The 27,268-nt window shown below is 41.7% G+C and overlaps 1 protein-coding gene, 1 long non-coding RNA gene and 1 pseudogene across 2 annotated transcripts in view; 2 read left to right on the top strand and 1 right to left on the bottom strand.

Annotated features, from left to right (window-relative positions):
• The window catches only part of STON2 (stonin 2), a 184,139-nt gene extending 160,227 nt beyond the window's left edge, over positions 1 to 23,912 (top strand). The window contains exons 6-8 of the mRNA XM_011969705.1: positions 5,348 to 7,186; positions 13,761 to 13,963; positions 22,646 to 23,912. Of these exons, the coding sequence (XP_011825095.1) occupies positions 5,348 to 7,186; positions 13,761 to 13,963; positions 22,646 to 22,795 (2,192 nt within the window). The 3' untranslated portion in view covers positions 22,796 to 23,912. The remainder of the gene's footprint in view (positions 1 to 5,347; positions 7,187 to 13,760; positions 13,964 to 22,645) is intronic.
• Positions 20,985 to 22,463, bottom strand: LOC105531724. The gene is made up of 2 exons (XR_001004847.1): positions 21,970 to 22,463; positions 20,985 to 21,910 (listed from the first exon to the last, which is right to left on the bottom strand). It is a non-coding gene; the product is annotated as an uncharacterized LOC105531724 (long non-coding RNA).
• An 8-nt stretch (positions 23,913 to 23,920) lies between the features above and the next one.
• LOC105531735 lies at positions 23,921 to 26,780 on the top strand (annotated as a pseudogene).
• The last annotated feature ends 488 nt before the right edge of the window (positions 26,781 to 27,268 follow it).

Below are 27,268 nucleotides of genomic sequence, written 5' to 3'. Positions count from 1 at the left end.
GACAGAGTCTCGCTCTGTCGCCCAGGCTGGAGTGCAGTGGCCGGATCTCAGCTCACTGCAAGCTCCGCCTCCCGGGTACACGCCATTCTCCTGGCTCAGCCTCCCGAGTAGCTGGGACTACAGGCGCCCGCCACCTCGCCCGGCTAATTTTTTGTATTTTTTAGTAGAGACGGGGTTTCACCACGTTAGCCAAGGTGGTCTCGATCTCCTGACTTTGTGATCCACCCGTCTCGACCTCCCAAAGTACTGGGATTACAGGCTTGAGCCACCGCGCCTGGCCTAAGTTCACCATCTTATATGGGCACAGTTTATGGTGCCCCAAAACAGTTACAGTAGTATCATCAAAAATCACAGATCACGGTAACAGATATATTTATAGTGAAAATGTTTGAAATATTGTGAGAATTGCCAAAATGTGACCCAGAGACAGAGTGAGCACATGCTGTTGGAAAGATGGTGCTGACAGACTTTGCGTTGCCACAGATCTTCTGTTAATAAAAGATGCAGTATCTGTGAAGTGCAAAAAGACGAGGTATGCCTTTATATGCCGTTATGTAACAGTCACTGCTGCTGCATGTTTAGAAGCCTGCAATGATCTTAGAACATTTGTTCTTGCCACTCCTAATAAATTCCAGTGAACATTTATCAATACTTTTTTTTTGTATTTGTCACTGCATTAACAAATTAGGTTAACAAATAAGGGAAAGAAGATAGTAGAGTCTCTGTGTTCAAAATATAGACACTTAATTTTCCTCCCATAGTTCTTACTTTTTATTCAGTTTTAGTGGCTTTGATGACTACTGAAATCACTTTATTTAATTTAATCTTTTAGGAACTTGAAATAGATTGTGGCCTAACATTAAAAGAATCCACCACTTCTCTTCAGTTGGCATCAGTAAAGACACTAGGAACCTCTTAGGTACTGGAAATTTTCCCTGTGCTATTGAATGAGAACCTAATCCTTACACATGGCTTTTGTTTGGCAGCAGCCCAACTCATAATAAAAACAATTTGGAGGTAGCCAGTGGAAGAGACAGTAATTAAAATCATGCTGGAGTTTAGTTTTTTGTTTTATTTTAATAAATCAGTAAATTGAATTGTGGAGAAGAATTAGTTTTGTGTTCAAGATACTTGGTTTTTGCCTATTTCTTGCTGGAGAAATTTGCCAGCTTTTCCCCCTCTCGTTGTTTCCAGTCCCAGCCACACCGGCAATAATTGTCTTGGGAAAGATCTAACCGCTGCTTTCTCAATACAGACTACAGCTAAGCAGTTTATTTCCTTTTTCTAAGGTTAATTAGTAGTAGTAATAAAGAGATGTTTTGAACTTTTATTATAACTTCTATTATAATGATATGTTGCTTTCTTTTGTAAGCAACATCACAGTTTTTGAAAGAAAGAATACAGATTTCAAATTTTTAAAATCACCTCTTATCCCATGAGAGATTTGTTTTCACACCAAAATATTATGAGATTATTATATTCCAAAGCTTTCTAATACACACATACTACATTATCATTCCAGTAGTAGTGGTGGTGGTGGTGGTGGTGGTGGTAGTAGTAGTAATAAGAATAGCCTACATCTACTGAGCATTTATTATTTGCTTGTCTGGTAGGATTTAATATTTCCCTAATTAAATATATAGCAAAACTGAGATAGAGGGAAATTTAAGACTTGCCTAGAATCACGTATCTAAAATGCTATAGGTATGGAATTGAAACCCAAGCAATTTGACTGCAGATTTTAGGTGCTTCTTGTTATTCACTCAGCAATATGTCCTAGTCAGCTTCCATGTGAATTAACATGCATCAGAGCATCATCTTGACAGCTACATGGAATTTCATTTTAAGGATATAACAACTGATGTAACTAGTCTCCCATTGTTGGTCATTCAGGTTTTTTCATGTTTTTCTGTGATAGAAACATTACCGTAATAAACATCACTGTGTACATCGTTGCATGCTTGTCCTGTTATTTCCTTAGAGTAAACTCTTATAATTTATTTCCTAAAATTCTCGGATTTCTTTAAATAGATTATTTCATAGAAAAAGAAAAACTCAATTTCAGAAATTTCACCTATGCTCTGCTACCATCCCAGAGAATAAGTTTTAAAAATTCATGGAATTATGGAACATGAAACCGTCAAAGGAAAGATAATTTTGTCGAAGTCTTTTGATATTTTTTAATGACTGTCAAAAAGAAAATAGAATCCCTAGAAATTAATTGAATTCAAACATTTCCCTTCAAATTTAAAGACACTCATTTAGTTTGTATTATAACGCTAATGTTTCAAAAATGTTTAGGACTTGGTGTGATTTAAACTAACTTAGTTTGAAAAGGAATTTATTGTAAGAAAATGATCTTCAGTTGGGACAAAGGCCCTTTTTTCTCTTTTCATTTCTGGCTCAGGAGAAGATGAGAAGGGCTGCTTTGAGGACAAGATTCCCAACAGAAGGGAATCCTTTGGCAGCAAGTGTAAACAGCTTTGGCAGAAAGCCCCCCTGCAAAGAAAAAGGACTTCAGCTTGTTTTAAACTAGAGAGTGAGCTCCAGGACAAAAAGATAACCCTGATGCCAGGGGTGGGCCAGTAGAGATTGTTTGGGTGGAAACCCTACATCACAAAGACTCTCTAGAGCTGCCTCATTAGAAATTGATGAGTTTTGAGATGTACCCCTTTCCCGTTCTCTAGACAGGATCAAGAACCATTCCAAGGAAGTGATTGTATTTCACTCAGGACCACAATGTTCCTTTTAGACGTTGTTACCAAAATGATAAATAAAATATAAAAACTATGAGTGTAGGTTGTTTCCTGACCGTTTTCCCTTCAGTTTTCAGAAAATAAATCACTTATGTATATACAAAACTGGATTCATGCTTAATTTGAAGGAGATTGTCATCTTTAATTTAAAAATGTTTTAGAATCCTTTTTAGTCACTGTATATATAGAAAATGCTTTTTGCTCATTATGTTTCTGGGGTGGGTATGGATATGTGTATATGTATATGCATACTCGTGTTTAGCCTACATTTTCTTTTCTTTTTTTCTTTTTTCTTTTCTTTTTTTTTTTTGAGACAGAGTTTTGCTCTGTCGCCCAGGCTGGAGTGCAGTAGCGCCATCTCGGCTCACTGCAACCTCTGTTTCCCAGGTTCAAGCGCTTCTCCTGCCTCAGCCTCCCGAACAGCTGGGATTACAGGCTTGTGCCACCACGCCCAGCTAATTTTTGCATTTTTAGTAGAGACAGGGTTTCCATGTTGGCCAGGCTGGTCTCGAACTCCTGACCCCAAGTGATCTGTCTGCCTCGGCCTCCCAAAGTGCTGGGATTACAGGCGTGAGTCACCGTGCCCGGCCTAGCCTAACATTTTCAAACCGACGTTTTCAGTTGAGAGAATTGCTATCTGTTTGAATAAATTACTTGGAAAGACGGATGACAAGTCAGCATCCCATCCTTGTATAATTGCATGTGCGATTATGTGCAGCATTGCTGATGGTGTGGTTGGATGTGATACGCATGAAGGCGTAGTGAGGTGGTCAGAAAACTCAATCATTCGAGTATCCGTTTCCCTTTGATTCCAAACGACTGGCCATCGAAACAGTGGGTGGTATGGTAGCAGAGATCTCTCATACACATTCCTGCAGAGACGTAGAGAATGGAAGAGCTACTCTAAAGCAAAGTTTATTTTCTCACTTATTTTATCAAAAAACCTTATTGAGTACCTACTGTATGCACACATTTGTTGTCTGTGCTGTTCCTTCATCAGAATTCATTCCTCCTTTCTAAAAGCCTCATTTCCCCTCCCTTCCCACAGCCCCAGCAGATACCCACGGTCCTTAGGTTACTGAAAAAATTTAGATCTTTCCCTCATCAAACCCAAGTCCTATATCTCCTTCCTGGAAGGCCCTGCTAAAGTGGAGTTTTATTTGTAATAACCTTTTTATCATAAAAAATAAACTTCAAGATGGAAAAAATATTTTAGAGAAAAAGATTATATCATGAGCATTTCCTCATGATATACGGCATACTTGTAAACATTTTAGTGAGTGGGTATTATTTTATTGTAGGCTTCAATTTCTTAACACTTACCCAATTGTTGAATATTTAAAATATTTTTCCCTATTATAAATAATGCCAAAATGAACATCTCTGTTCTTCCAACTTGGTTCATAATTTAGATTTATTTTCTTAGGGTAGAATTACTAAGTCATTGTTTATGAACATGTGTTAAGGTCCTTAATATAAATTGTCCAGTCTCTTTTCAGAGCATCTGTTGCAACTTATAGTTTCATTAAGCGCCCACATAGTGCTCCTATTATGGCACCCTTACCCTCATTGAGCACTAAAATCTTTCAGAATCTTCACTGATTTTTTTTTTAATTTTAATTTTTCATTTTTGAGACGGAGTCTTCCTCTGTTGCCCAGGTTGGAGTGCAGTGACACGATCTCGGCTCACTGCAGTCTCCACCTCCCGGGTTCGAGAGATTCTCCTGCCTCAGCTTCCCAAGTAGCTGGGATAACAGGTGCCCGCCACTACGCCCAGCTAATTTTTTTGTATTTTTAGTAGAGACTGGGTTTCACCATGTTGGCCAGGCTGGTCTCGAACTCCTGACCTCGTGATACGCCCACCTCAGCCTCCCAAAGTGCTGGGATTACAGGCATGAGCCACCGCGCTCGGCCATTTTTCTTATTACTAGTGAGATTGGATATTTTTCACATACTTATTAGACATTTTTTAGTTTCTCTTTCATGAATTATCTGTTTATGTTCTTTACTCAGACTTCTGTTGGGTTTTTTGTGTTTTTCTTATTATTCACATGTATGAACTTAGTGAATTAAGAAGGTTGACCGTTTGTGTTTAATATTTATTCATTGTGTTTAGGCTAAAAAATCCCTCCAAGAATATTATTTGTAATCATATTATCACTTAGAGAAGATAACTTGTTTTTTTTTCAGTGAGATGAGCTTATATCATTTTATATAGGAGATGGTTTTCAATGTTTAAAAATTAACAATACATTTCTTAAAGCTAAGTACAGAAAACATCTATTCCAGAAGATTTTATAAAACAAGGAAGAGTATATAAATTGCAAGAGACCTTGGTACTACCAGTCAATACTTCTGTATTGATATAGCCATTGTGTTCTTATTGCACTTAATTCGATAGCTCCTCTGGGGTGCTTGTTACAAATATATGAGATCTACGCCCAGACTAAGCACCTGAAACAGGTAATGAGCTGCTTTGGAATGTACTGGATTCCAGTTGAAATTCTAGTAATCCCTCATTCCCATACTTCAGTTTTCCTTACCTCTAGAGCCCCTGAATAGTAGCTCATACGTTCTCTTTTTCCTTTTAGACAATTCCTCCTCGCTTCAGGAAGATGAAGAAGTAGAAATGGAGGCCATCAGCTGGCAGGCCAGCAGTCCAGCCATGAATGGGCACCCTGCCCCTCCAATGACCTCTGCTCGTTTTCCCAGCTGGGTCACCTTTGATGACAATGAAGTCAGCTGCCCTTTAGCACCAATCACCTCTCCTCTGAAGCCAAATACTCCACTAAGTGCATCTGTGATCCCAGATGTACCTTATAATTCAATGGGATCATTTAAGAAGAGGGACCGTCCCAAGAGCACTTTGATGAACTTCTCCAAAGTTCAGAAGCTGGACATTTCCTCTTTAAACCGCACGCCTTCTGTAGCTGAGGCTCCACCTTGGAGGGCAACCAACCCTTTCCTGAATGAGACTCTGCAGGATGTACAGCCCTCCCCTATCAACCCTTTCAGTGCTTTCTTTGAGGAACAGGAGAGGCGCTCCCAAAACAGTTCCATTTCCAGTACCACGGGCAAAAGCCAAAGAGATTCCCTCATTGTCATCTACCAGGATGCCATCAGTTTTGATGATTCAAGCAAAACCCAGTCACACTCTGATGCTGTTGAAAAACTCAAACAACTCCAAATTGATGACCCTGATCACTTTGGCAGTGCAACTCTACCTGATGATGACCCGATAGCCTGGATTGAACTAGATGCTCACCCGCCTGGATCAGCACGGTCCCAGCCCCGTGATGGGTGGCCAATGATGTTGAGGATCCCTGAGAAGAAAAACATCATGTCCTCCAGGCACTGGGGACCGATCTACGTCAAACTGACAGATGCTGGTTACCTGCAGCTGTATTATGAGCAGGGCCTAGAAAAACCATTCCGTGAGTTCAAGCTGGAGATCTGTCACGAGATTTCAGAACCCCGGCTTCAAAACTATGATGAGAATGGCAGAATCCACAGCTTGCGGATAGACCGTGTCACCTATAAGGAGAAGAAGAAATACCAGCCCAAACCTGCTGTGGCCCACACAGCAGAGAGGGAACAGGTGATTAAGCTGGGCACCACCAATTACGATGACTTCCTGAGTTTCATCCATGCAGTTCAGGACCGTCTCATGGATCTGCCAGTGTTGTCAATGGATTTGAGCACAGTTGGCCTGAACTACCTTGAAGAGGAGATTACAGTGGATGTCAGAGATGAATTCTCTGGCACTGTGAGCAAAGGAGACAACCAGATTCTCCAGCACCATGTCTTGACGCGGATCCACATCCTGAGTTTCCTGTCTGGGCTCGCAGAGTGCCGCCTGGGCCTCAATGACGTCCTCGTCAAAGGGAATGAAATAGTTTTGAGGCAGGACATCATGCCCACCACCACCACAAAGTGGATCAAGCTCCATGAGTGCCGTTTCCACGGGTGTGTGGATGAGGATGTATTCCACAACTCGCGGGTCATTCTGTTCAACCCTTTGGATGCGTGCCGGTTTGAGCTAATGCGGTTCAGGACAGTGTTTGCTGAGAAGACCTTGCCTTTCACACTCAGGACAGCCGCAAGCGTCAATGGGGCAGAGGTGGAGGTGCAGAGCTGGCTGAGGATGTCAACTGGCTTCTCCTCCAATCGTGACCCCCTGACTCAGGTTCCCTGTGAGAATGTGATGATCCGTTACCCTGTGCCCAGTGAGTGGGTGAAAAACTTCCGCAGGGAAAGTGTCCTGGGGGAAAAGTCTTTGAAAGCCAAAGTGAACCGGGGGGCAAGTTTTGGCTCCACTAGTGTTTCTGGCTCTGAGCCTGTCATGAGAGTAACTCTGGGAACTGCCAAGTATGAGCATGCCTTCAACTCCATTGTGTGGAGGATAAACCGACTGCCCGACAAAAACTCAGGTGGGTGGTGGTTCCTCTTCTGTGAAAACAAACATACAGTTGTAAAAAAGCTGAGATCAAAGTTCCACATCCTGTATGAAGTGCTTGTTTTTACTGTGTGATGGGAGTGGTGATGGAGGGGGAGTGGGACCAGAAAAGTAAAAATAATTGAGCAAGGTAAGTAATGCGTATAGTGTCCCAGTTCACTCTGTCTTTTCACCCCCTCATTATCACACATCTTCCATAAAATTAGGGATTATTCTTCTCAGCTGAGCTGCTAAGCAGCTTTTCAGGGCAGCTTCTGAATTTATATTCTTTGGGGACTCATTAACGTATTAGCTGTGGTGCTGGAAGTGATTCATTTCTAGATGGCTTCTGAAGAGACATCTTTCTCACACTGCCCTCGATGTAGGTAAAAGGGCCAGTTTATGGCCAGTCATGGACAATACACTGAGAGGTTAATTTTATGACTCCAGCTACCCTGTGCAAGGCCTGTCAGTCATAATATCTCAGGTTCAGAGTTTGGCTCTGGGACTGGGGGATGGGAAAGAAAAGTGGCCTTCAATCAGACTGAAGATCCAGCTAGGACATGAATTTCTAAAAGGGCCAGAATTCTAGCAGACAAAATATAAAGAAAAGAATGTTTTATTTAGACAAACAAACAAAAAAAAATGCTTACCAGCCCTAGCTGGGCTGCTCACAGCTATCAGGGATGCTTTTGTGCTTGAGTGAATGCAGAAGGCAATTACTTCCCCCATGGGTCCAGTGAGATTTAGTGAAATGACAAAGTGAGGGAGCAGTCAAACCAGCACTAATACATGTATTTCTTCGAGTATGTCTGGGTGACCCCAATGGTAGGCAGCAAGCCCATGATCTTGTAAGCCTTTAAATCCCTTCTTTTCGTGTTTAGAATACATTTTGCCCATCTGTTAACAAAAGTGGATATGCTAGCTGAGCAAAAAGAATAAGGTTTGGAAAAACTCTTGATTCAAATGGCTTTCTCTTATGTGGCTATCCTTTCTTCCATTCTCACTATAAATCCTAGCAGTGTGTTCAGAGTCTTCCTCTCCCGCTCTGAGTGTGAAGTGGCAGTATTATTATATCCTAAGTGTAAAGCAATGTGATGGCAGACGGCAGTATGATCTGGCCAGCTCCCCAGGCAATCCAGGGAATGGACACACACCAGGGCGTTCTGTATCAGACACTGGGTGTAGCTGTGCAAACTGAAGAGACAATTGGACCTCTGTGTTTGAGGCTGGATTTCTAAACTGACAGAATTTTTAAAACCAAGTGTTCCTCTCTGTGCCTGCTTATTCATTTCCCCTGAACTCAGCACTGTCTTCTGCTGGCGGCAGCACTGTAACTTCTACCTTATCCACGGGGCCCCTCTGACCTGACAGAGGAAGAGAGAAGACCCTGATCTCTCCTCTGACACGGAAGCCCTTGGAAAGAGACAACCATGGAATGACCGGATTTTCAAGCTGGAAGGGACCTTGGGGATAACTCAGGTTATTTATAGATGAGAAAATTAAGGTCGGGAAGGTGATGTGACGCATCTAGAGAGTCATGCAGTCACCTCCAGGGTCCTTTTCTCAATCTGTCACTGGTGTCTCCTGATAGATGGAGCCAAATAGACACAAATATTGAAATCATTTCCACCAGAAGAACAGATATTTGCAGTTTTTCCAGTGAGTACAAACGTGTCTATTTGTTTCAAAGGGATTTCTCCCAAACATTTAAAAGTACTGCATGAAGGTTTTTATTATTATTATTATTATTATAAGTAACAAAGATTTACTGGCTACCTTAAGCAACAAAACAAATTATTGGATGGGATAGCTCAGAGACCTGAGGAAAAGACTGATCCAGAAGACTTTAGAAAGACAGCAGTAGAGTAGCTCTGGTCATAGAGACTAATGGATATCTCCTCAGCGTGTAGCCTTAGGACAGATCATCACAGACTATTTTTTGTTTTTTGTTTGTTTGTTTTGTTTTGTTTTAAATGAAGTCTCACCGTGTCACCCAGGCTGGAGTGCAGTGGCGCGATCTCGGCTCACTGCAACTCCCACCTCCTGGGTTCAAGCGATTCTCCTGCATCAGCCTCCTGAGTAGCTAGATTTTTGTATTTTTAGCAGAGGCAGGGTTTCACCATGTTAGCCAGGCTGGTCTTGAACTCCTGACCTCAGGTGATCTGCCTGCCTCCTACTCCCAAAGTGCTGGGATTACAGACCTGAGGCACCGCCCCCGGCCCTATTTTTTTGTTCTTTTGCAGCTTGACTCAAGAGACTAGGGGAGAGGAGTGTGTTTTGACTGACGTGACCACCAAGACAACATGTAGCCCTGGGGAAGATTATTTCCCAAAAGGAGAGAAAGAAAAAGACTGCTATCAGAAAAGAGGGGGGATGGATACAGGACAGGGAAAAAGCACAACCAGACCTTCAGCAAACACTCTCCTTAATGATTCCCAGTGGAGAGTGTTCTGTTGGCTCAAGGGCAAGTAAACGCAGCTTATATGCTGTTTTACATATCTGTTTCCAGATTGCTGGAACCTCGTTTGTGGAAGATTTTTGAAATATAGCACAGCATAAGGGTATCTGTTGATGTTTCTTACTTAAATCCTCACAGCCTTGCCCCATTACTGCTTTCACTGTCATGGTTATATAACAGTATTTTCAATGGTGAAACCCCAAAAAGAGGCGGCTTCTACTTCTCTGGTCAATGGTATGTTTTCCATACCCGTTCGGGAAATGGACAGCACCCTTTTTAGAAACTTGCGGTATATAGGATCTGAATTCCAGGCAGAATGGAAGTTGTCACCCACTGCTGGTATTCAGTGTGCCCAGCTCCTGCCCTCCTTGGCAGTGTTCATCCGGGAACCCAGAGAATTGATGGTTATCTTTTAGTAATAGCCCTTTCCTGGGCTCTTCTGTCTAGGTATTCAGACAGCCCTGGGAAGATGCTTTGTACAGGTTATTTTTTGTAATCCTTAACCTTCTTAAAGGAAGCTGGGGTGCAGCTGAAGTCAAAGGCCCGGCTGGCTGGAAGCCTACCTCTCCTCACACGTTCCTGCCTGCCGTGGCCCTGCATTCCCAGGCCCCAGTGGGCAGGGCAGTCAGAGCCCAGGCAACAGAGGCCAGCAGGTCATCACCCTTGTGTTGCTGGCATCCCTAGCCTATAGCCACAGCAGGCTTGTCCCATTCCCAGCCACCAAGAGACCAAGCAGCCACCTTTGAATTCCAACGTGACTCCCGCTGGCGGGGCTCAGCCCAGCCTGGCCCAGCCCAGCCACATACGTGGGCAGCTCCCCTCTCTGAGCTCTCCAAGGACCCCGCCCACCCTCATCCCAACAGTTTTTCTTTCTTTGTTTTTTTGTTTGAGATGGAGTCTCTGTCACCCAGCCTGGAGTGCAGTGGCACGATCTCGGCTCACTGCAAGCTCCGCCTCCCAGGTTCACTCCATTCTCCTGCCTCAGCCTCCCTTGTAGCTGGGACTACAGGGACCCGCCACCACGCGTGGCTAATTTTTTTGTATTTTTAGTAGAGACGGGGTTTCACCATCTTAGCCAGGATGGTCTCGACCTCCTGACCTCGTGATCCACCCGCCTCAGCCTCCCAAAGTGCTGGGAGTTTTTCTTCATCTTAGAAGGCACCAACATAAGTCCTGCTGCTTCCACAGATCATCGCCAGGAAATGAAACATTCTGTCCTGCATATGTGGCTTTCTTTGCAGGAACCCCCCGTTCTCATTAGACCTGGTAGAGGGAAAACAGTCCCAATATGATCATCCTTGTATGGGAAATTTTAAACATCTGAATTTTTTGTTGAATTTTCTCAACCTCATCAAGGACAATGACAGTATGTGTGGACTTATTTAATGCATTACTATGAATTAAACCACAATAGCTTTCAAAATTGAACTTCCTTAACTGTCCACCACCCTTACCCATCTGAGAGCTGATGCTAAGATTCTAGGAAAGAATGCTGCTTTCAGAATTTGCTGTGAATACACTTTGGTGGAGTAAAAGGAGGGAATCAGTTGGGTAGAAAGGAAAGATTTCTCCATATTCCAACAATGTGCAAAATAAGTGTAATTAGATTAAAAGAGTTGTCCAAGTTGCTATTAAATTAAGAGATGCTTCTGTATACTTGGTTGTGATCTAATTTCACAGCAATATATTGAGAAGAATTTAGGACATAGTTTGAAGGCAGAGTCATCTCTGAATCTTATTTCCAGCTCTACCACTTAATGGCTGTGTGACCTCGGGCAATTTACTTAACCCTCTCAGAGAAACCTAATTTTTCTCATCTATAAAATAGGGTTATTAATATCTAGTTCATTCAGAATGAAATGAGATAATGCTTTTAAGGGCTTAGCGCAGTATCTGGCCTGTAATAAAATGTCCCATAAACGATAGCTGTATCATTACCTCTGTGGCACACAATTTAAAAACATTGAATGGATTCATTTTCAAGTAATTTAATTTTTACTGTTATATGTATCTTACTTAAATTCTTTTCCTAAAATTAGTGCACATTTTTCAATTTTCCAAAGCTTTACTCTTTAGAAATAACCACTGAAATATGTTATGTCTGTGAAACAGAGCAAAACAAATACTTCACTATCTAATGTTTTCCTTGGAGAGCGGGTGTGTATGTCCTCACTCTCTGAGATTGAAAAGTCCTGGCCAGACCAATAAAGAACATTGGAATTGTTTGTTTGTGGAAACTGTGATAACTAAGGGGCTGTTTCAGTTACATAATTAAGGCAAGGCCATTTCATGTTGTTTATCTACAGCTAGTTGCAATATGGGGGTTCTTACAGCTCAATCCCCCTCTACCCCTGTCACCCTGCAAACTTGGTCTTGTGTTTTGGGGACCATGAGGGTTATGACTCAGACAAAGTGGTTAAGAACACTCTGGGGTCAGACTGCTAGGTTCAGTTTTTGTTTTTTTTTTTTTGACACAGAGTTTCGCTCTGTCCCCCAGGCTGGAGTGCAGTGGCGCAATCTCAGCTCACTGCAAACTCTGCCTCCCGGGTTCATGCCATTCTCCTGCCTCAGCCTCCTGAGTAGCTGGGACTACAGACACCTGCCACCACGCCCGCCTAATTTTTTGTATTTTTAGGAGAGACGGGGTTTTACCTTGTTAGCCAGGATGGTCTCGATCTCCTGACCTCGTGATCTGCCCACCTCGGCCTCCTGCTAGTTTCAGTTTTTAGCTTTGCCACTTTCTAGCTGTGACTGTGGGTAGCTCATTTTACCTCTCTAAGCCTTACCTTCCTCAACTATAAAACAAAGGTAACATTCTGACCTCAAAGGATCCTAATGAAGACTCAAAAGAGAGAATCTGTGTAAAGGATTTAACATTGAGGCCAGGCGCGGTGGTTCATGCCTGTAATCCCAGCACTTTGGGAGGCCCAGGCAGGAGGATCACAAGGTCAGGAGAGCAAGACCATCATGGCTAATATGGTGAAACCCCGTCTCTACTAAAAATACAAAAAATTAGCTCGGCATGGTGGCAGGTGCCTGTAGTCCCAGCTACTTGGGAGGCTGAAGCAGGAAAATGGCGTGAACCCAGGAGGCGGAGGTTGCAGGTGAGCCAAGATCGCGCCACTGCACTCCAGCCTGGGTGACAGAGTGAGACTCCGTCTCCAAAAAAAACATCGAACGAGTATAGGGTGCGTCAATGCTTCCTATATGGCAGATGAATGACAGTGGTGTTTTCAGTGGTTATGGTCATAGAACTAAGCTCTGACTCTTTTTCCTCAAAAATCTCAATAACAATTCTCGAGTGAAAATCAAACCCGAAGTTTGCCATCACGAGTATAGTGGAATTACCCATAGATGTATAGAATTAAGGAGCAGCAAGGGACTGTGCCTGGCATTGTCCAGTCCACCATGTTGTACTGTTTCCTCGTACCCTAATCTCCCCACTTTACAGAGGAGGAATTGAGGCCTGGAGACTATAAAGGACTTGAGGGCAGGAGCTCTGCTGCTTGGTAGGGGAGCTGGAAGTCCAACCCAGGTGTTCTGCTGGTTGGTGTTTTGCGCAGTGTTCCATATGCCTCGCTAATATCTGTGTGCTATTTATAAAGTCTGTCATTTACGTATATCATTCACGCACAAAAGCATGCCAAAAGCATTTTGAAACTATGAAATGCTATTAAGAAAATCAGTTCATTCGTCAAAGGAAAGCAATGATTTGCTCCAGGAAGCTGTCATTGATACTTTATTAGGTGCCAAGTGCTGATCCCTTCTATTCCATTCTTTACATCCTTACCGCTTATTTCTTAGTGTTTGGGCTGTGTTCACATCTCACTGTCACCCGAGCAGGCAGGATGGCCCCTGTCTCAGGCCTTGGGTTTTATTGCTGGGATACCAGGCTGCTAGAATCCGATGGAATTATATCAAGGGGCTGAGGCACACAGAGCGTGAATTCTGCTGAGCTGGGCGGATCCTATTGCTCAACACTGGACCCGCTGAAAGCCTGCCAGGTGCTGAGCCCACAGGCCTCCTTTATTACTGAAGTGGCTCCTTTGGCTGCTCCTTCCACTTTCTCCCCAAATAATCTGATCTCTCGATTGTCTTTCTTTCATAGCTTCCGGTCACCCACACTGTTTCTTTTGCCACCTTGAACTCGGCTCTGACCGGGAAGTGCCTTCCAGATTTGCCAATCGTGTGAATGTCGAGTTCAGCATGCCCACAACTTCTGCCTCCAAAGCCAGCGTGAGATCTATCTCCGTGGAAGACAAGACTGATGTCAGGAAGTGGGTCAATTATTCTGCACACTACAGCTACCAGGTAGCCTTGGGAAGCATCTGGCTAATGCTTCCAAGTCCATTTGTTCACCCCACTACCCTCCCTCTCTTATTCCTTTAGCCATGCTTCCTGTGTGCTTGCCTCGTAACCTCTTACTGCCTTAGAGGAAGTTCCGCCTACATAGCTGTGGATGCGTCTGCTCTGATTTAAATGCATCATCTGGCTAGTGGATGAGAGGTTGGAAAAAAATAAAGAGGCTCATCAAAGAGAATATAATGTCTTTCTGTCATTATGAGCAATGACAACAAAAAGAATAATGGGGGCCGGGCACAGTGGCTCACACCTGTAATCCCAGCACTTTGGGAAGTGGAGGTGGGCCGATTACTTGAGTTCAGGAGTTCAAGACCAGCCTGGCCAACATGTAAAAGTAAAAAGTACAAAAATTAGCCGGGTATGGTGGCATGTGCATGTAGTCCAGCTACTCAGGAGGCTGAGGCGGGAGGATCACTTGAGTCTGAGAGGTTGAGGCTGCAGTGAGCCGTGATTGCACCACTGTACTCCAACCTGAGTGACAGAGCCAGACTGTGTCTCAAAAAAAGAAAAAGGATAATGGGGTAAAGTTGTTATTATTCATTTGCGATATAATTGATGTTACCGAGTAGTGAGCTTGGAAGTAGAGGAGAGAAAGCGCTATCCCAAAGCATATGTTTCAGTTAGAGTTGATGAAGTGGACCTGAACGAAGTTAGGACACGTATGACCGGGGTACTGGGCTGTAACAGGACAAAACTCAAAAGCCAAGCAAACGTTGATAATAGTAACAGGATCAGGGCTGTGGAAGGAATCAAGAAACTTAGAGTTTTCTGACATAAACAGAAAGCGATACATTCCTGGGGAGTTAGAAATTCAATAGGAGATTAAATGCCAACGATTGGAAAGGGAGTTTGTTAAAGAAGGATTTTGCAAAGTGGTTTTCTATTTATAATAATATCCTTGGATTTATATGGTGATTTATTGTTCCTCTAAATGTTTCCTTAGTTGTGTGGGCAAAAATATTTAACTACCAAAAGGAACAAACACTCCATCTTGTGGCGAGGAAAAAAATAGCACTTTCCTCAAACCTGACTCTTGAGTGTTGAATCATTACCCTGTATGTAGGTCAAGCATCATAAATATCCAAAGTGGTGCTGAGAGGAGCAACTTGAACCCTGAACTCGAAGAATTCCTTGCCTGAGCTATCAAAGATTTCCGTTGAGATGTATTACTTTCAAAGATTAATCTATTAATTTATTGATAACTACAGCGATAGTATGTTGCAAAAGATATGGTAGAACTGTAAACACTCCAGTATTTATCAGTTTGGAGGTTTTCTAAAGAGAGAAAGTATTGGAGGTGGCCAGCTGCTGTGGCTCATACCTGTAATCCCAGACTTTTGGGAGGCCAAGGCCAGTGGATCATTTGAGGTCAGGAATTCAAGACCAGCCTGGCCAACATGGTGAAACCCTGTCTCCACTAAAAATTCAAAAATTAGCCAGGCGTGGTGGTGCGTGCCTGTAATCTTAGCTACTCTAGAGGCTGAGGCAGGAGAATCACTTGAGCCTGGGAAGTGGAGGTTGTGGGTGAGCTGTGAGCCAAGATTGCACCGCTGCACTCTAGTCTGGGTAACAGAATGAGACCCTGTCTCAAAAAACAAACAAACAAACAAACAAAAAAACAAGTATTGAGGGGGTGCAAACAGTCAATTACAAAGGAATTAATTCATTTGATAAATCTTTGTCGATTGCCCGCTGTATTCCTACATTACTGCATAAAATATTGAACAAGATCCTGCCTGTCTTGTGGAGCCCATGGTATAGTAGAGCCAGACAGGTGTGCAAGGTACAGTGGAGATATTCACAGGGAGAAGTACCTGATTCTACTCAGTAAGTCAAAAATAGCTTCACAGAAGGGGTGACCTTTGACCAAATGTACAAGGCAAAGAATAAGAATTTTCCTGGTGGACCATGAGGGAAAGGGAATTACAGACCAATCAAAGAACATGTACAAAGAGAGAGATATGATATACTCAGGGCCAGTAGCTCCAATGTGGCTAAAGCCCAGAATGTTAGCAAACTTACAAGAAATCTCAAAGCACCTATGGAGTTTTGGTTTATTTATTTATTTGCATGCTTTTCTCTTCTTTTTGATCTTTATCTCCAACTTCTATTCTTGGCAGGTGGAAATTGAGCAAAAAAAGAGTTTGAAGCCGGACTTTGAAGGAGATGAAATGGACAATCCCAAGGAGTGTGGAGTGCAGTGACAAAGCCTTGCGGGAAGGAATCCTAATCCCAGGGTCATGATAGGGTGTCTTCCTGAGTAGCTGAAGTTTCAGTCAATACCTGCTGTGGCCACTCCATGTTGGGAACAGTGTACCAGATCTTCCTGTTTGCAGTTACTTGTATTTTACCAGGAAACCATGAGAATGGGGGCTTTTGGAGAGGCTCTTGGATTCTGGTCATGCCTAAAGCACGTGGTTCACCTGACTGTTGGAGCTTACTGTATAATTCAGCCTCCTTGTCTTGTCTCTGCTTATCTCACAGCACTGGTATGTGGTTTGTTGTGACTGTTACAGTCAGGAAAAGAACCTCCCACATCAGTGTTAGCACGATTCCCTTCTGATGTTCATCTGTCACTCGCGTAAGTTTCCGGAAAAGGCAGTCTTGAGAAGTTAATTAAGAATCCATCTCTTTCACTCCGTCTAGAAAAGGCTCAGAAAAGGTACAAAACAAATTTCCTCTTTGGGTCTCACTAGACCTTTTTGAGGTGTCTCCATTCTTTAAATGTTGAGTTTCCAAGACATTTCCCTTCTGGCTCTAGATTGTTTAGACTGGAACACTTTTTCCATCTCTCTAAGGTTTCAGTCACAGGATTTGCTATCCTGAGTCACAATAGACAATGGAAAAAGGCACAATAGGAGACTTTTTAATTCTGTGAATGGACCCACATTCTGCAAAATGGCTGTTGAGGGGAAGCCAAAATTAAGCTTAGTTTTCTTCATTCTGGAGAAAAGAGACATTAAATGTAAGATGATGTTCAGTTCAAGAGGTAGATTTAATCTCAGCGAATTCCCAAATTCACACTGAAAAATACAGTCCATTTCTGATTCCTGAAACAAATATCTATAATACCTCAGGCATTTGTAAGGGGTGTTTGGGAGTTCTTTTTATACCTCATGACCAATAAACAGTTGCATGTCCCTTTAACCCAGACTTTATAGGAAATTTAAGCTGCAAAGATAATTTTTAAAGCTGTTTTAAAATTAAGCTTGAATGAGCTTTCCCCCAAAATTCAGAGTTTGATAATCACAGTATTGTAATGGATTGAAAAGGCATCTCTAGGATAGAGACAGGGAAAAGCCATATTTTTCTAATGTTGGGAACATTATATCCTGATTCCAAGAGTCAGAACACTCACTCCATCTTCCTTTTCTTCATCTGTTTCTGGGACACTTAATCTTTTCCTTCATCCATTCCTACTCACCTCTTCTTATTTGTATCTTGGTGTTTTCTCCCATGAAGAATAGAGTGGGGGGACAGAAAGCACACTTTGTCAGATTTGTAGATGATGCAGAAATGAACAATATCTCCAGTTTTTGGCTGATGGATTCAAGATTAATGTATTCAATGAACAATCATTGGATTCTAAATATGTATTGACACTGGGATATAGAAATAGTTACAGTATTATGAAATATCTGAACTAAGACTGAAAGTAAAAGAATGATTGAATAGGCATTAATGAGAAACTCTATATTCTGGGTTTTTTAAATGCAAAGTACAGAGTGGAGTGTGTATTTATGGATGTGTGTGGTGTTGATGGGAATAGTGTTAGGAAGACCTGGTTTCACAGTACTTTATAGAGAAATATTTCCTTACAGAAATGGAGGTTCAGTGTTGACTCAGAAATACATCATGGCTATTCACAAAGCTAATGTGTTCAGCTGGTGTTAATAAAAGCCTTGCATGCTTTCATTAACCCTCCCTCTAGTCCATATCTAAATGGAGGGTTGACTTCAATTATGGGTATCATATTTTAAGACAGACATTAATAAGTTGATTGTGTCCACAGGCAGGTGACCAGGGTTGTAAAGGGTCTGATGATACAAGAACAAAGGGATAGCTTCCCTGAAGGAACAGAAGGTATAGCTGGAAAGGGAGTGCAGACAAGGAGGGAATGATATAATAGCTGCCTCGAAATTTCTGTTGAGCTATAAAAAGGAAGAGGAATTAGACTTATTCTGTGTAGCTTCAAAGGGCAAAAATAAGAACAAAGAGGAACTTCACAGATGACAAATGTTTGCTTCAATATAAGGAAGAATTTTCTAATAAGAGTTGTTCTAAAGAGGAATAGACTCAAGTTAGCAAAATTTTCTGTTCCTGTGAATGCCCAATGGTTAAAATAACCACCTATCCCACGTGCTGTGAAAGGCAATCTTACATTGGATTTGCTCTATATGTCTACCAAGATTCCTTCTAAATATAGGTTTAGTCTCAATAGTAATAAGACTCTCTAACTTCATTTGTCTTTTTCTTCAGAAGTGGTTTTTCATGCTCTTTGAAATACAGTGGAGTTCCTTTGAGGTTTTTATCAAGGGATTTCAAAGCATATCTCTTCCCCTGTTGTACTAAAGGCTTTTGAGATTGATTCCTCATAGAACATCTAAATGGACTGGAGAGTTGGCAAGGGAAATGAAGCTCATCCCAGCACCTTCCTTAGTCACTAAGGCTTAGCACTCCGTCAAGATCTCTGCCTCATCTGCTAGCATCACATGTGGATTGCTTGTTGGAACTTATTTTCCCCCGCCATGGTAAATTCTCGTTTCCGGTGTACATGCACCTGGACTTTTTTTTTTTTACCAAGAGTTGGGAAAAATCCTTCTATGTTATCTATATTCTGCAAGCAAATTATTATTATTATTATTATTATTATTATTATTAAGACAGAGTTTTGCTCTTGTTGCCCAGGCTGGAGTGCAATGGTGCAATCTTGGTTCATTGCAACCTCTGCCTCCCGAGTTCAGGCAATTCTTCTGCCTCAGCCTCCTGAGAGTAGCTGGGATTACAGGCGCCCATCACCATGCACCACTAATTTTTGTATTTTTAGTAGAGACAGGGTTTCACCATGTTGGCCAGGCTGCTCTCAAATGCCTGACCTCAGGTGATAAGCCTGCCTCAGTCTCCCAAAGCTCTGGGATTACAGGTGTGAGCCACCATACCGGACCCATAAATTGTTATTAATTTTTAAAAACCTAACATCTTAATTTCATCAAATTTGTTTTCCCTCTACTGTTTTTAGGAAACTGATTATGGGTAGCATTTAGGGGCTTGGGGATTATAATACTATATATTTTTAGATGTAAGGAGTGTTTTACTAGTTTTAAATAACTTCTATAGAAAACACAAGTGGGCTATGTAATAGCCTACATAGAAAACAGTTGGGCAAATTACCAGTGGATGTGCAGATTCTACTTTTGCCACCCTGAACCTGGACTTTTATTTTCCTCTTGTGGTCACAATCTTTATCAATAATGTGAAAATAGTAAAAATGAATTCATTTTACCAGTATATAGTATTACTCTTAGAACATAAATTCGATATCACATGGTATCAAGAGCTGTACTTTCTTTTGAGTCTAGGGCCTGCTTTTTGACATTATAGCAAAAAGATAAGAAATGTACTCATTTTGACATGTCAGACAAGACAATGTGAGGCACTTTGTGGGGATACCATTAGATCCCCCTTGCCTGCTCTTGCAGACATAGTACTAGTTATTCCTTATCAAAAGTTTGCGTTTCATTCATATTAAATATTATCTGGACAGTTTCATTTTTTTCTATTTGGCTCTTCCCTTAGGACTGTGCCTTCTTGCATTATTGGGAGGGTTCATAATCCTTGAGAATACTGTTTGATTTAAAATATTTTTTATTTGAAATGAGACTGATTTCTATTCAAATCCAGTACCTGGGAGTAAGAGTTTATTTCCCTAGAAACTTATGTTTCTGAGAAATGGGATCCATGAAAGCAAGGAATGTATATAATTTTTTGTGTTTCCAACACCTAGCACAAAGCTTGGAATATAATAGGGTTCAGCCACCTTAAATGCTTGCCGATAGGGCAAACGTATTCTCATGAAATAAAGGAAAATGAGTATGGATTCAATAAATGTTTGCTGAAAGAATACTGACCCTGAGACTCTACGGCTACTTAACCCTTATCATCAGCTACTCATAATAAAGCCAGCAAGCATGCTTTTATTTCCTGAAGGACTTAAATAATTTTGCTTTCCTTTTATTCCTGCCTCCAGAGTCGAGTAATAAAACCTGTCAGCACTTAGGCACTTAATATGCTGCTGAATTTGAACTACAATGTACCTCATTCACATTGAAAAACATTTTTGTGCCCAAAAGCATAGTAGCATAGATGCTGTCCATAGTCACGGTGATTGATTGCTTTGTTCCCGCAAGTCAAACAGATCTATGAGCCTGGGCCTTGCCCATTTCAATGGTCAGTAGGAAAAGAAAGCATTTGATAAGAGTGCACAACCAGTCTTCAAGCACTAGGTCTTTGTTCTTCCAGCATTAACCACTGACCGTTACTGTGCATTTATTTTGTCACCACAGTGAGACGGAGGTCTGAGATAGTAAGGTTGAAATTTGTGAGATAAAATCATGATTTCAGAGGTGATATATATTTCACCATAAGTTTAGTGGTGGGAAAACAGAATGAGCTGAAGGTTTTTCTTAAAAGCCTTGGGAATATTAAATTGGTTTAAGTAGGAAGCACTACCATCCAGCCTACTTATAGAAATTCTCCCAGTTGGAATGACAACTGTAACTCTTCTAAAAACGAGGATTATATGTTAATTCCAGCATATCTAGACCTTAGTCAAGGATGTCCAATCTTTTGGCTTCCCTGGGCCACATAGGAAGAAGAATTGTCTTGGTTGGGCCACACATAAAATACACTAACACTAACAACAGCTGATGAGCTTTCAAAGCATGCCTAGTGTTTTTTTTCTTTTTTTTTCTTTTGAGACGGAGTCTCACTCTGTCACCCAGGCTAGAGTGTAGTGGCACGATATTGGCTCACTGCAACCTCCGCCTCCCGGCTTCAAGTGATTCTCCTGCCTCAACCTCCTGAGTAGCTGGGACTACAGGCATGTACCACCACGCCTGGCTAATTTTTATATTTTTAGTAGAGATGGGATTTCACCATGTTGGCCAGGCTGGTCTTGAACTCCTGACCTCAGGTGATCCACCCACCTCAGCCTTCCAGAGGGCTAAGATAACAGGCATGAGCTGCCGTGCCTGGCCAAAATAGCATGTTTTAAGAAAGTTCATGAATTTGTCATGGGCCACATTCAAAACCGTCATGGGCCAAGGGGTGGACAAGCTAGCCTTAGGTCATGTCCAGAATGCAATTTAACAGGAATTTCAAACAAAACTAACAAAAAATTAAATCCACAAAAAAATATCATTTGGTAAATGCATTGTCCACACACTTTACTACCAAGTCCCATTCAAACCATGACAATTCTTTACATAAAATGAGAGCATTCTCACCAAGTTCCTAAAGATGATTTCTAAACATTACCAACGTCTAAGTGCTAATTCCCCACAAATCACCATTTCTTATCTTTTTTAAATGAGACTGGCTTTAGATATCATGACTCATATTTATGTGTTTAAGGAATTAAAGGAGAAGGAGATGTATAAGGCAACCACAAATGTAGAAAGCAAATGTACATATTAGTAATATTCTCCCATGTATTAACTAAAACAAGAATGTGAGATTTTTACATTTCTTCTAGTGTGCCTTAGCAAATCTGCTGGAGAAAGTCTAGTTGCTTTAAGAATTGAAAAAAAAAAATGTCTCTCTCAACTTGGCAATTCTAAGCCTGTAAAGGCAGAAACTATCCATAGTAATGAGTTTGGTAGTGCCTGGAGAAAGGCACTACCAAACTCATTGTTACATCATTACATCATTGGATCATTACATCATTGGATCATTACATCATTGGATGTAACAAAAGCTATTAAGAGAACAGACTAAAAAAAGAATTTCAATATGAAAAAGTAAAATCTAGAGAGATGACAAATCAGCATTGGGTACCAAGCCTCAAAATACTTGAACTAGAAGCCATCTCTTAAAGTTAAAAGTAAGAAGCCCTAGGAAAAAATAAAGATTGCATAGTAAAAAAGGATAGACGCCAGGATTAATTCAAGTCAACAAATATTTATCAAGTGTCTACTCTGGTCAGGTGCTGTGTTAGCAGCCAGCTTCCCTAAAGGGAGGAAAGGCTAGATATGAGGACATTGAGGATTGTTTATATAAAGTCACTCATAGGCATGCCATAATGGATTTATTAAGGGGAAATTGGGGTTTCTGTGAATCTTTAAAGGACATAGCCATGGAGACAATCACTATGTTAAGTAAGTTGCTGTTTTCCCAATTGGGCTTCAGTTACCTGAGACGACAAAGTGAGGAAGTTGGATTAATTGTTTCTTCAAGTCCTTTCCAGCTCTAAAGTTATGGGTTATTTTACAAAATACCCGTTGGTGCCACCTTTCATGACTATTCCTATGTTTATAAGAACCAAGAAATTTAAATTTTGAAGGTTGGAAAACTCAGCTGGTCCATCTTTTTCTTTTTCACATCTTTTTTTTTTTTTTTAAATAATTTCCCCAGACAACAGAAACAGACAACCTTCCAAATCCTCTATTTTGCAGTTGTCTTCCACACACAGATTTAAAAAGAGGATCAAAGAGGGTGGTGAAGATCAGGTGGAATGCGTCTTTGGAAGTTCCACCGGCATCATGCATCAGAACAATGGTGTGAGCATGAAGAGGCACAGACAGGTCTCCAAAATGGATGTTAGGATTTGGGTGCTACTTGACACAGAAGTAGGTCTAACCCTCCAGGTTCTGGGGATGCTAGGATAATCAATGAGGTATATATATATATGTCATTTTGTATAAAATGTTGTGAAAATTGAAGGAAGACAGTAAACATCCTGGGACTATTTGTAAGTTATGGCAAAACCAGATGAGAGAAAAGGGACAGTCCCCTCCTCATCCTCATTGTCTCTTAGTAACATCAAATTGTAGTTAAAAAAAAAAAAAAAACTATGTACAAGCTACAAAATAGCATCTCTTTTGTGGTATGTTTGAGTGTATAATTTTAGTTTCTTTTCTGGTTGTCCTTGTGGTAGTCAGATGTGTTGGACTGATTCCAGCTGGACAGAGTAAGGAATTCCAGCATCCTCTTCCTGTTTGCTTGTGTTCTCCCACAGATCAAACCCTCAATTCTAGTTGGGGATGCCATCTAGCCCCACACTGTGACTGAAGCCTCAAGCACTGTTGTGCCTCCTTGTGCTTTGGATCAGCAACCCCAGTGGTGTTCTACCAGAGCAGTTCAGGGAAAGCATATGTACAGTCAGGTCCCAACAGCAAACTGTTGGATGTGAGAGTTCTAAAGTATAGGGGTGAAGGAAGAGAAGGATATGAACTCCTCTGACCTTAAGCCAGCATTCATTTAACTTTTATATCTACTTGCCAAGAGAACCTGGAGAAAACTACCATATTCAAGAGATTAATCAAAATCAGTGGTCTAGCCAGGTGGTGACAGAGAAGCACCATTCCTCACCCTCCATTCTTGTAATGTCTGTAATAAATTTCAATGTGTCAGGATGAATGAACCCAAGATCCAGTGAATGATTCAGCTGATCCAAGCCTTGCATTTTCCATCACTCATCATCCATCCTCATTCAGTGTAACCTCTTGCACTATTGTGGCTAATTTTATGTAAAACCAGTTTTTTTTTTTAATATGTGCCTATGTAATAAAGTCTATACACTGGCTATCTCTGTAGAGGTGAGGTTTTGTTTTTAGTTGTTCTACTGATTATGTCCTTTTTCGAGCTATGAAAATGAATTATTAATAAATTTTTGAACAAAGTGTCACTATGCCAAATTTAATGAGGTCAGACATATGAAGAGTAATGCTTATTAATATAAGGCCTGTCACCCAGCTAACATGGTTAGTGATCATAAACTGACAAATTAACAAATGACCTGTTTAATTATCCTATTTAAATTTATCATAGATATAATTTAGTCAATTAAAGATAGGTTGGCTGGACCCCGTGGCTCATGCCTGTAATCCCAGCACTTTGGGAGGCTGAAGTGGGTGGATTACGAGATCAAGAGATCGAGACCATCCTGGCCAACATGGTGAAACCCCATCTCTACTAAAAATACAAAATTAGCTGGGCGTGGTAGTGCATACCTGTAATCCCAGCTACTCGGGTGGTTGAGACAGGAGAATCGCTTGAACCTGGGAGGCGGAGGTTGCAGTGAGCCAAGATCACGCCACTGCACTCCAGCCTGGGCAACAAGAGCGAAATCCCATCTCAAAAAAAAAAAAAAAAAAAAAGGTTTATTTGCATTCCAATTTTGTGCCTGATTCTGAGAAAACAAATAAAAATGATTACAATCCTTAAGGTTTTCTTGGAGATACGTACATAAACATATAAGTGAGAAATATAAATGAGCACATAATCACATAATAACTTTGCATTATGTTCCTGACATATTGTCAGTGCTTAACAAATACTTGTTCAATTGATTGATGAATCCAGATTACTAATGTCAACATAACTTGCATGGGAAAAAATCAGTATGGACTAAAACACTTGGGAAATTTTCACAGGAAAGATGGCCGTCAGCTGAGACCTGGAGGTGGGGTAAAATTTGGCTCAGCCATGAGAAGGGAATGTAGGGTGGGGAAAAAAAGAGTAAAAGTGGTATGTTGGGCTAGCAGGAGATCAGACTGACCTGGGTGAAGGATTCATGAACATCCAGAGATAAAACTGATGGTTAAGCCAAGCTATGGTAGGGATGTATCCAGCCTGAGGTAGAACTCAATCTACTAAATGCAATGAAGCAATTTTTGAATCTTGGCAGTAAAGCATTATTCTAGAAAAACTAGTCTGTCAATACCATGCTGAGCATTTTGGACTTTAGGAAAAGATTAAAGGCAAGGAAAATAATTTATAGCTTTTTTGGAGTAAACAAGGCAAAAAATAAACAAAGCTTTGTGTTTTATTTAGTTCAAAGCAACCGGAATCATTTTATTGTAAAATACAATCATGTACAAGGGAGAACTCAGACCAGGTCAGTGGCCTCCTGCTTTCAAGAGATCTCTGTCATTAGCAGAACACGGAGAATAGTCTAGCCTAGTCAGTACCAGATCACATAATATCAGGTACACAAAAGAGATACTAGCCAAATAAGAGCATAATATTAAGTTGGATATTCTGGAGACTATTCTCCTTCCCACTATTCTTCTATCCTTACCTGTCCAGAGTCCCCTTGAACAAGTTGTGAGAACTAATTACCTAGGTTCCCCATTGTCACAAGGCTTTGGTCTTCTAGGGTCCCCTTTTCTTTTAATATCCCAGGATAATAACTATCTGAGTAGCTGCTTGAAGCCAGGCATGCACCCCAGTGTTCCTCAGGATTTGGGTAGGGCAAGTTGAGGGCCAGAGGAAGTAAAGATGAGAGTTTAAATGTCCCCAGTGTTATTTGTCCCTTCTCTTTCCAAACTCCTCTCATCTCCTCCTTGATTTCCTCCAACTATCACCTCTCTCTTCTTTGATCTGGGGCAGATTTCGCTCTTCCCCAGATTTAATGATATTAGCTAACATTTACATAATGCATACACTCCGGGGCAGCCACTGGCACTAAGTATTTAAGGCATATTATTTAATAAAGGTAGCTCCCTCTCCATTCTGCAAGGCACTAATAATTCAAGGCTGTGGGTATAACAGATACTTACTGAAGATTAGCAATCACTGATGAAAATCTACAGCACAAAAATAAGAACGAATTTTAAACTGATTATCATGGTTTGCACCAATTGCTGACGGCCACACCCAACGCGAGCCTCGCGGATCTTTGGGCAGCACGTTTGCTCCTCCTCTGCTCCAGGATGATCGGCCAGAAGACCTAGAGACCCTCTACTACTTCTCCTAAGCCTCACCAGGGAGTGACATTCCCATAGCCCCAAGCCAGGCATGCGGCCCTCACCACTGAGCCGGGCACAGTTGTTCCACATCCAGACAGTTAAGGCTGCGGCGCTACTCAGGCTCGCGGCCCACACCATGCCTGTGGTCTTTGGTGAGAGCTGGAAGAAACACCTCAATGGAGAGTTCGGAAAACTGTATTCTATAAAACGAATGGGATTTGTTGCAGAAGAAAGAAAATATTACACTGTTTATCCTCCCCAACACTAAGTCTTCACCTGGACCCAGATACGTGACATAGGAGGTGTTAAGGTTGTCATCCTGGGATAGGACCCATATCACAGACCCCATCAAGCCCACGACGCTGCTTTAGTGTCCGAAGACCTGTGCGACCTCTGCGTAGTTTGGAAAACATTTATGAAGAGCTGCCTACAGACAGATGGTTTGGATCATCCTGGCCATGCAGATTTATCTGGGTGGGCCAAAAAAGGTGTTCTATTCACTGTCTTCACTGTGCAGACCCATCAAGCCAATTCTCCTAAGAGAGGCTGGGAGCATTTGCCAATGCAGTTGTGTCCTGGCTAAATCCGAACTAAATGGCCTTGTCTTCTTGCTGTGGGCTCTTATACTCAGGAGGAGGGCAGTGCCATTGATAGGAGGTGGCACTGTGTACCGCAGGTGGCTTCTCTCTTCTGGTTGTTGGTGTATAGAGAGTTCTTTGGATGCAGACACTTATTCCAGGACCAATGAGCTGCTGCGGAAGTCCAGCAAGAAGTTCACAGACTAGAAGGAGCTGTGATCCTCAACTAAGGGGTGGTCTGTCTCCACTGGTGGTTTTTGAGAAGCTGCTGTTAAAGTATTTGTCATTTACGAAGTCGAATTGAACATTTCTGAATTAATCCGTAAGTACTTTGCATAAGGGGGCAAAGCTTCCATTAAAGCAGCCATGAAGCAGGCTGCCCAGGAATGGCAGCTTCAGCCAGCCAGACACAGCCAAGGCGCCTCTTTGACCAAATGTCTTTCTCTGCAACATGGCTTCAGCCCAAAATACGCAAACTTCTCAGGAGACAGGTGAGGTCAAATATTCACTTGGCTCTCTTTACCACCTTTAGTTTTATGTTTAAGCAGGGAGATTGCACTTGTTGGTACAGCCCTAGTATTGTACCTGCTGCTACTAGGTTTTGCCTGGTTAGACTTCCAGTTACAAGGTGTTGGGGTGTTTTTGCTTAGAAAGGAACCCTTTTTAATGGCCAGGCACGGTGGCTCACGCCTGTAATCACAGCACTT

Source organism: Mandrillus leucophaeus, unplaced genomic scaffold, assembly GCF_000951045.1.
Source record: "Mandrillus leucophaeus isolate KB7577 unplaced genomic scaffold, Mleu.le_1.0 Scaffold90, whole genome shotgun sequence".
Classification (NCBI taxonomy): Eukaryota; Metazoa; Chordata; class Mammalia; order Primates; family Cercopithecidae; genus Mandrillus; species Mandrillus leucophaeus.
Note: the sequence above shows the minus strand (reverse complement) of the source record. Positions and strands in the feature narration are given on the sequence as shown.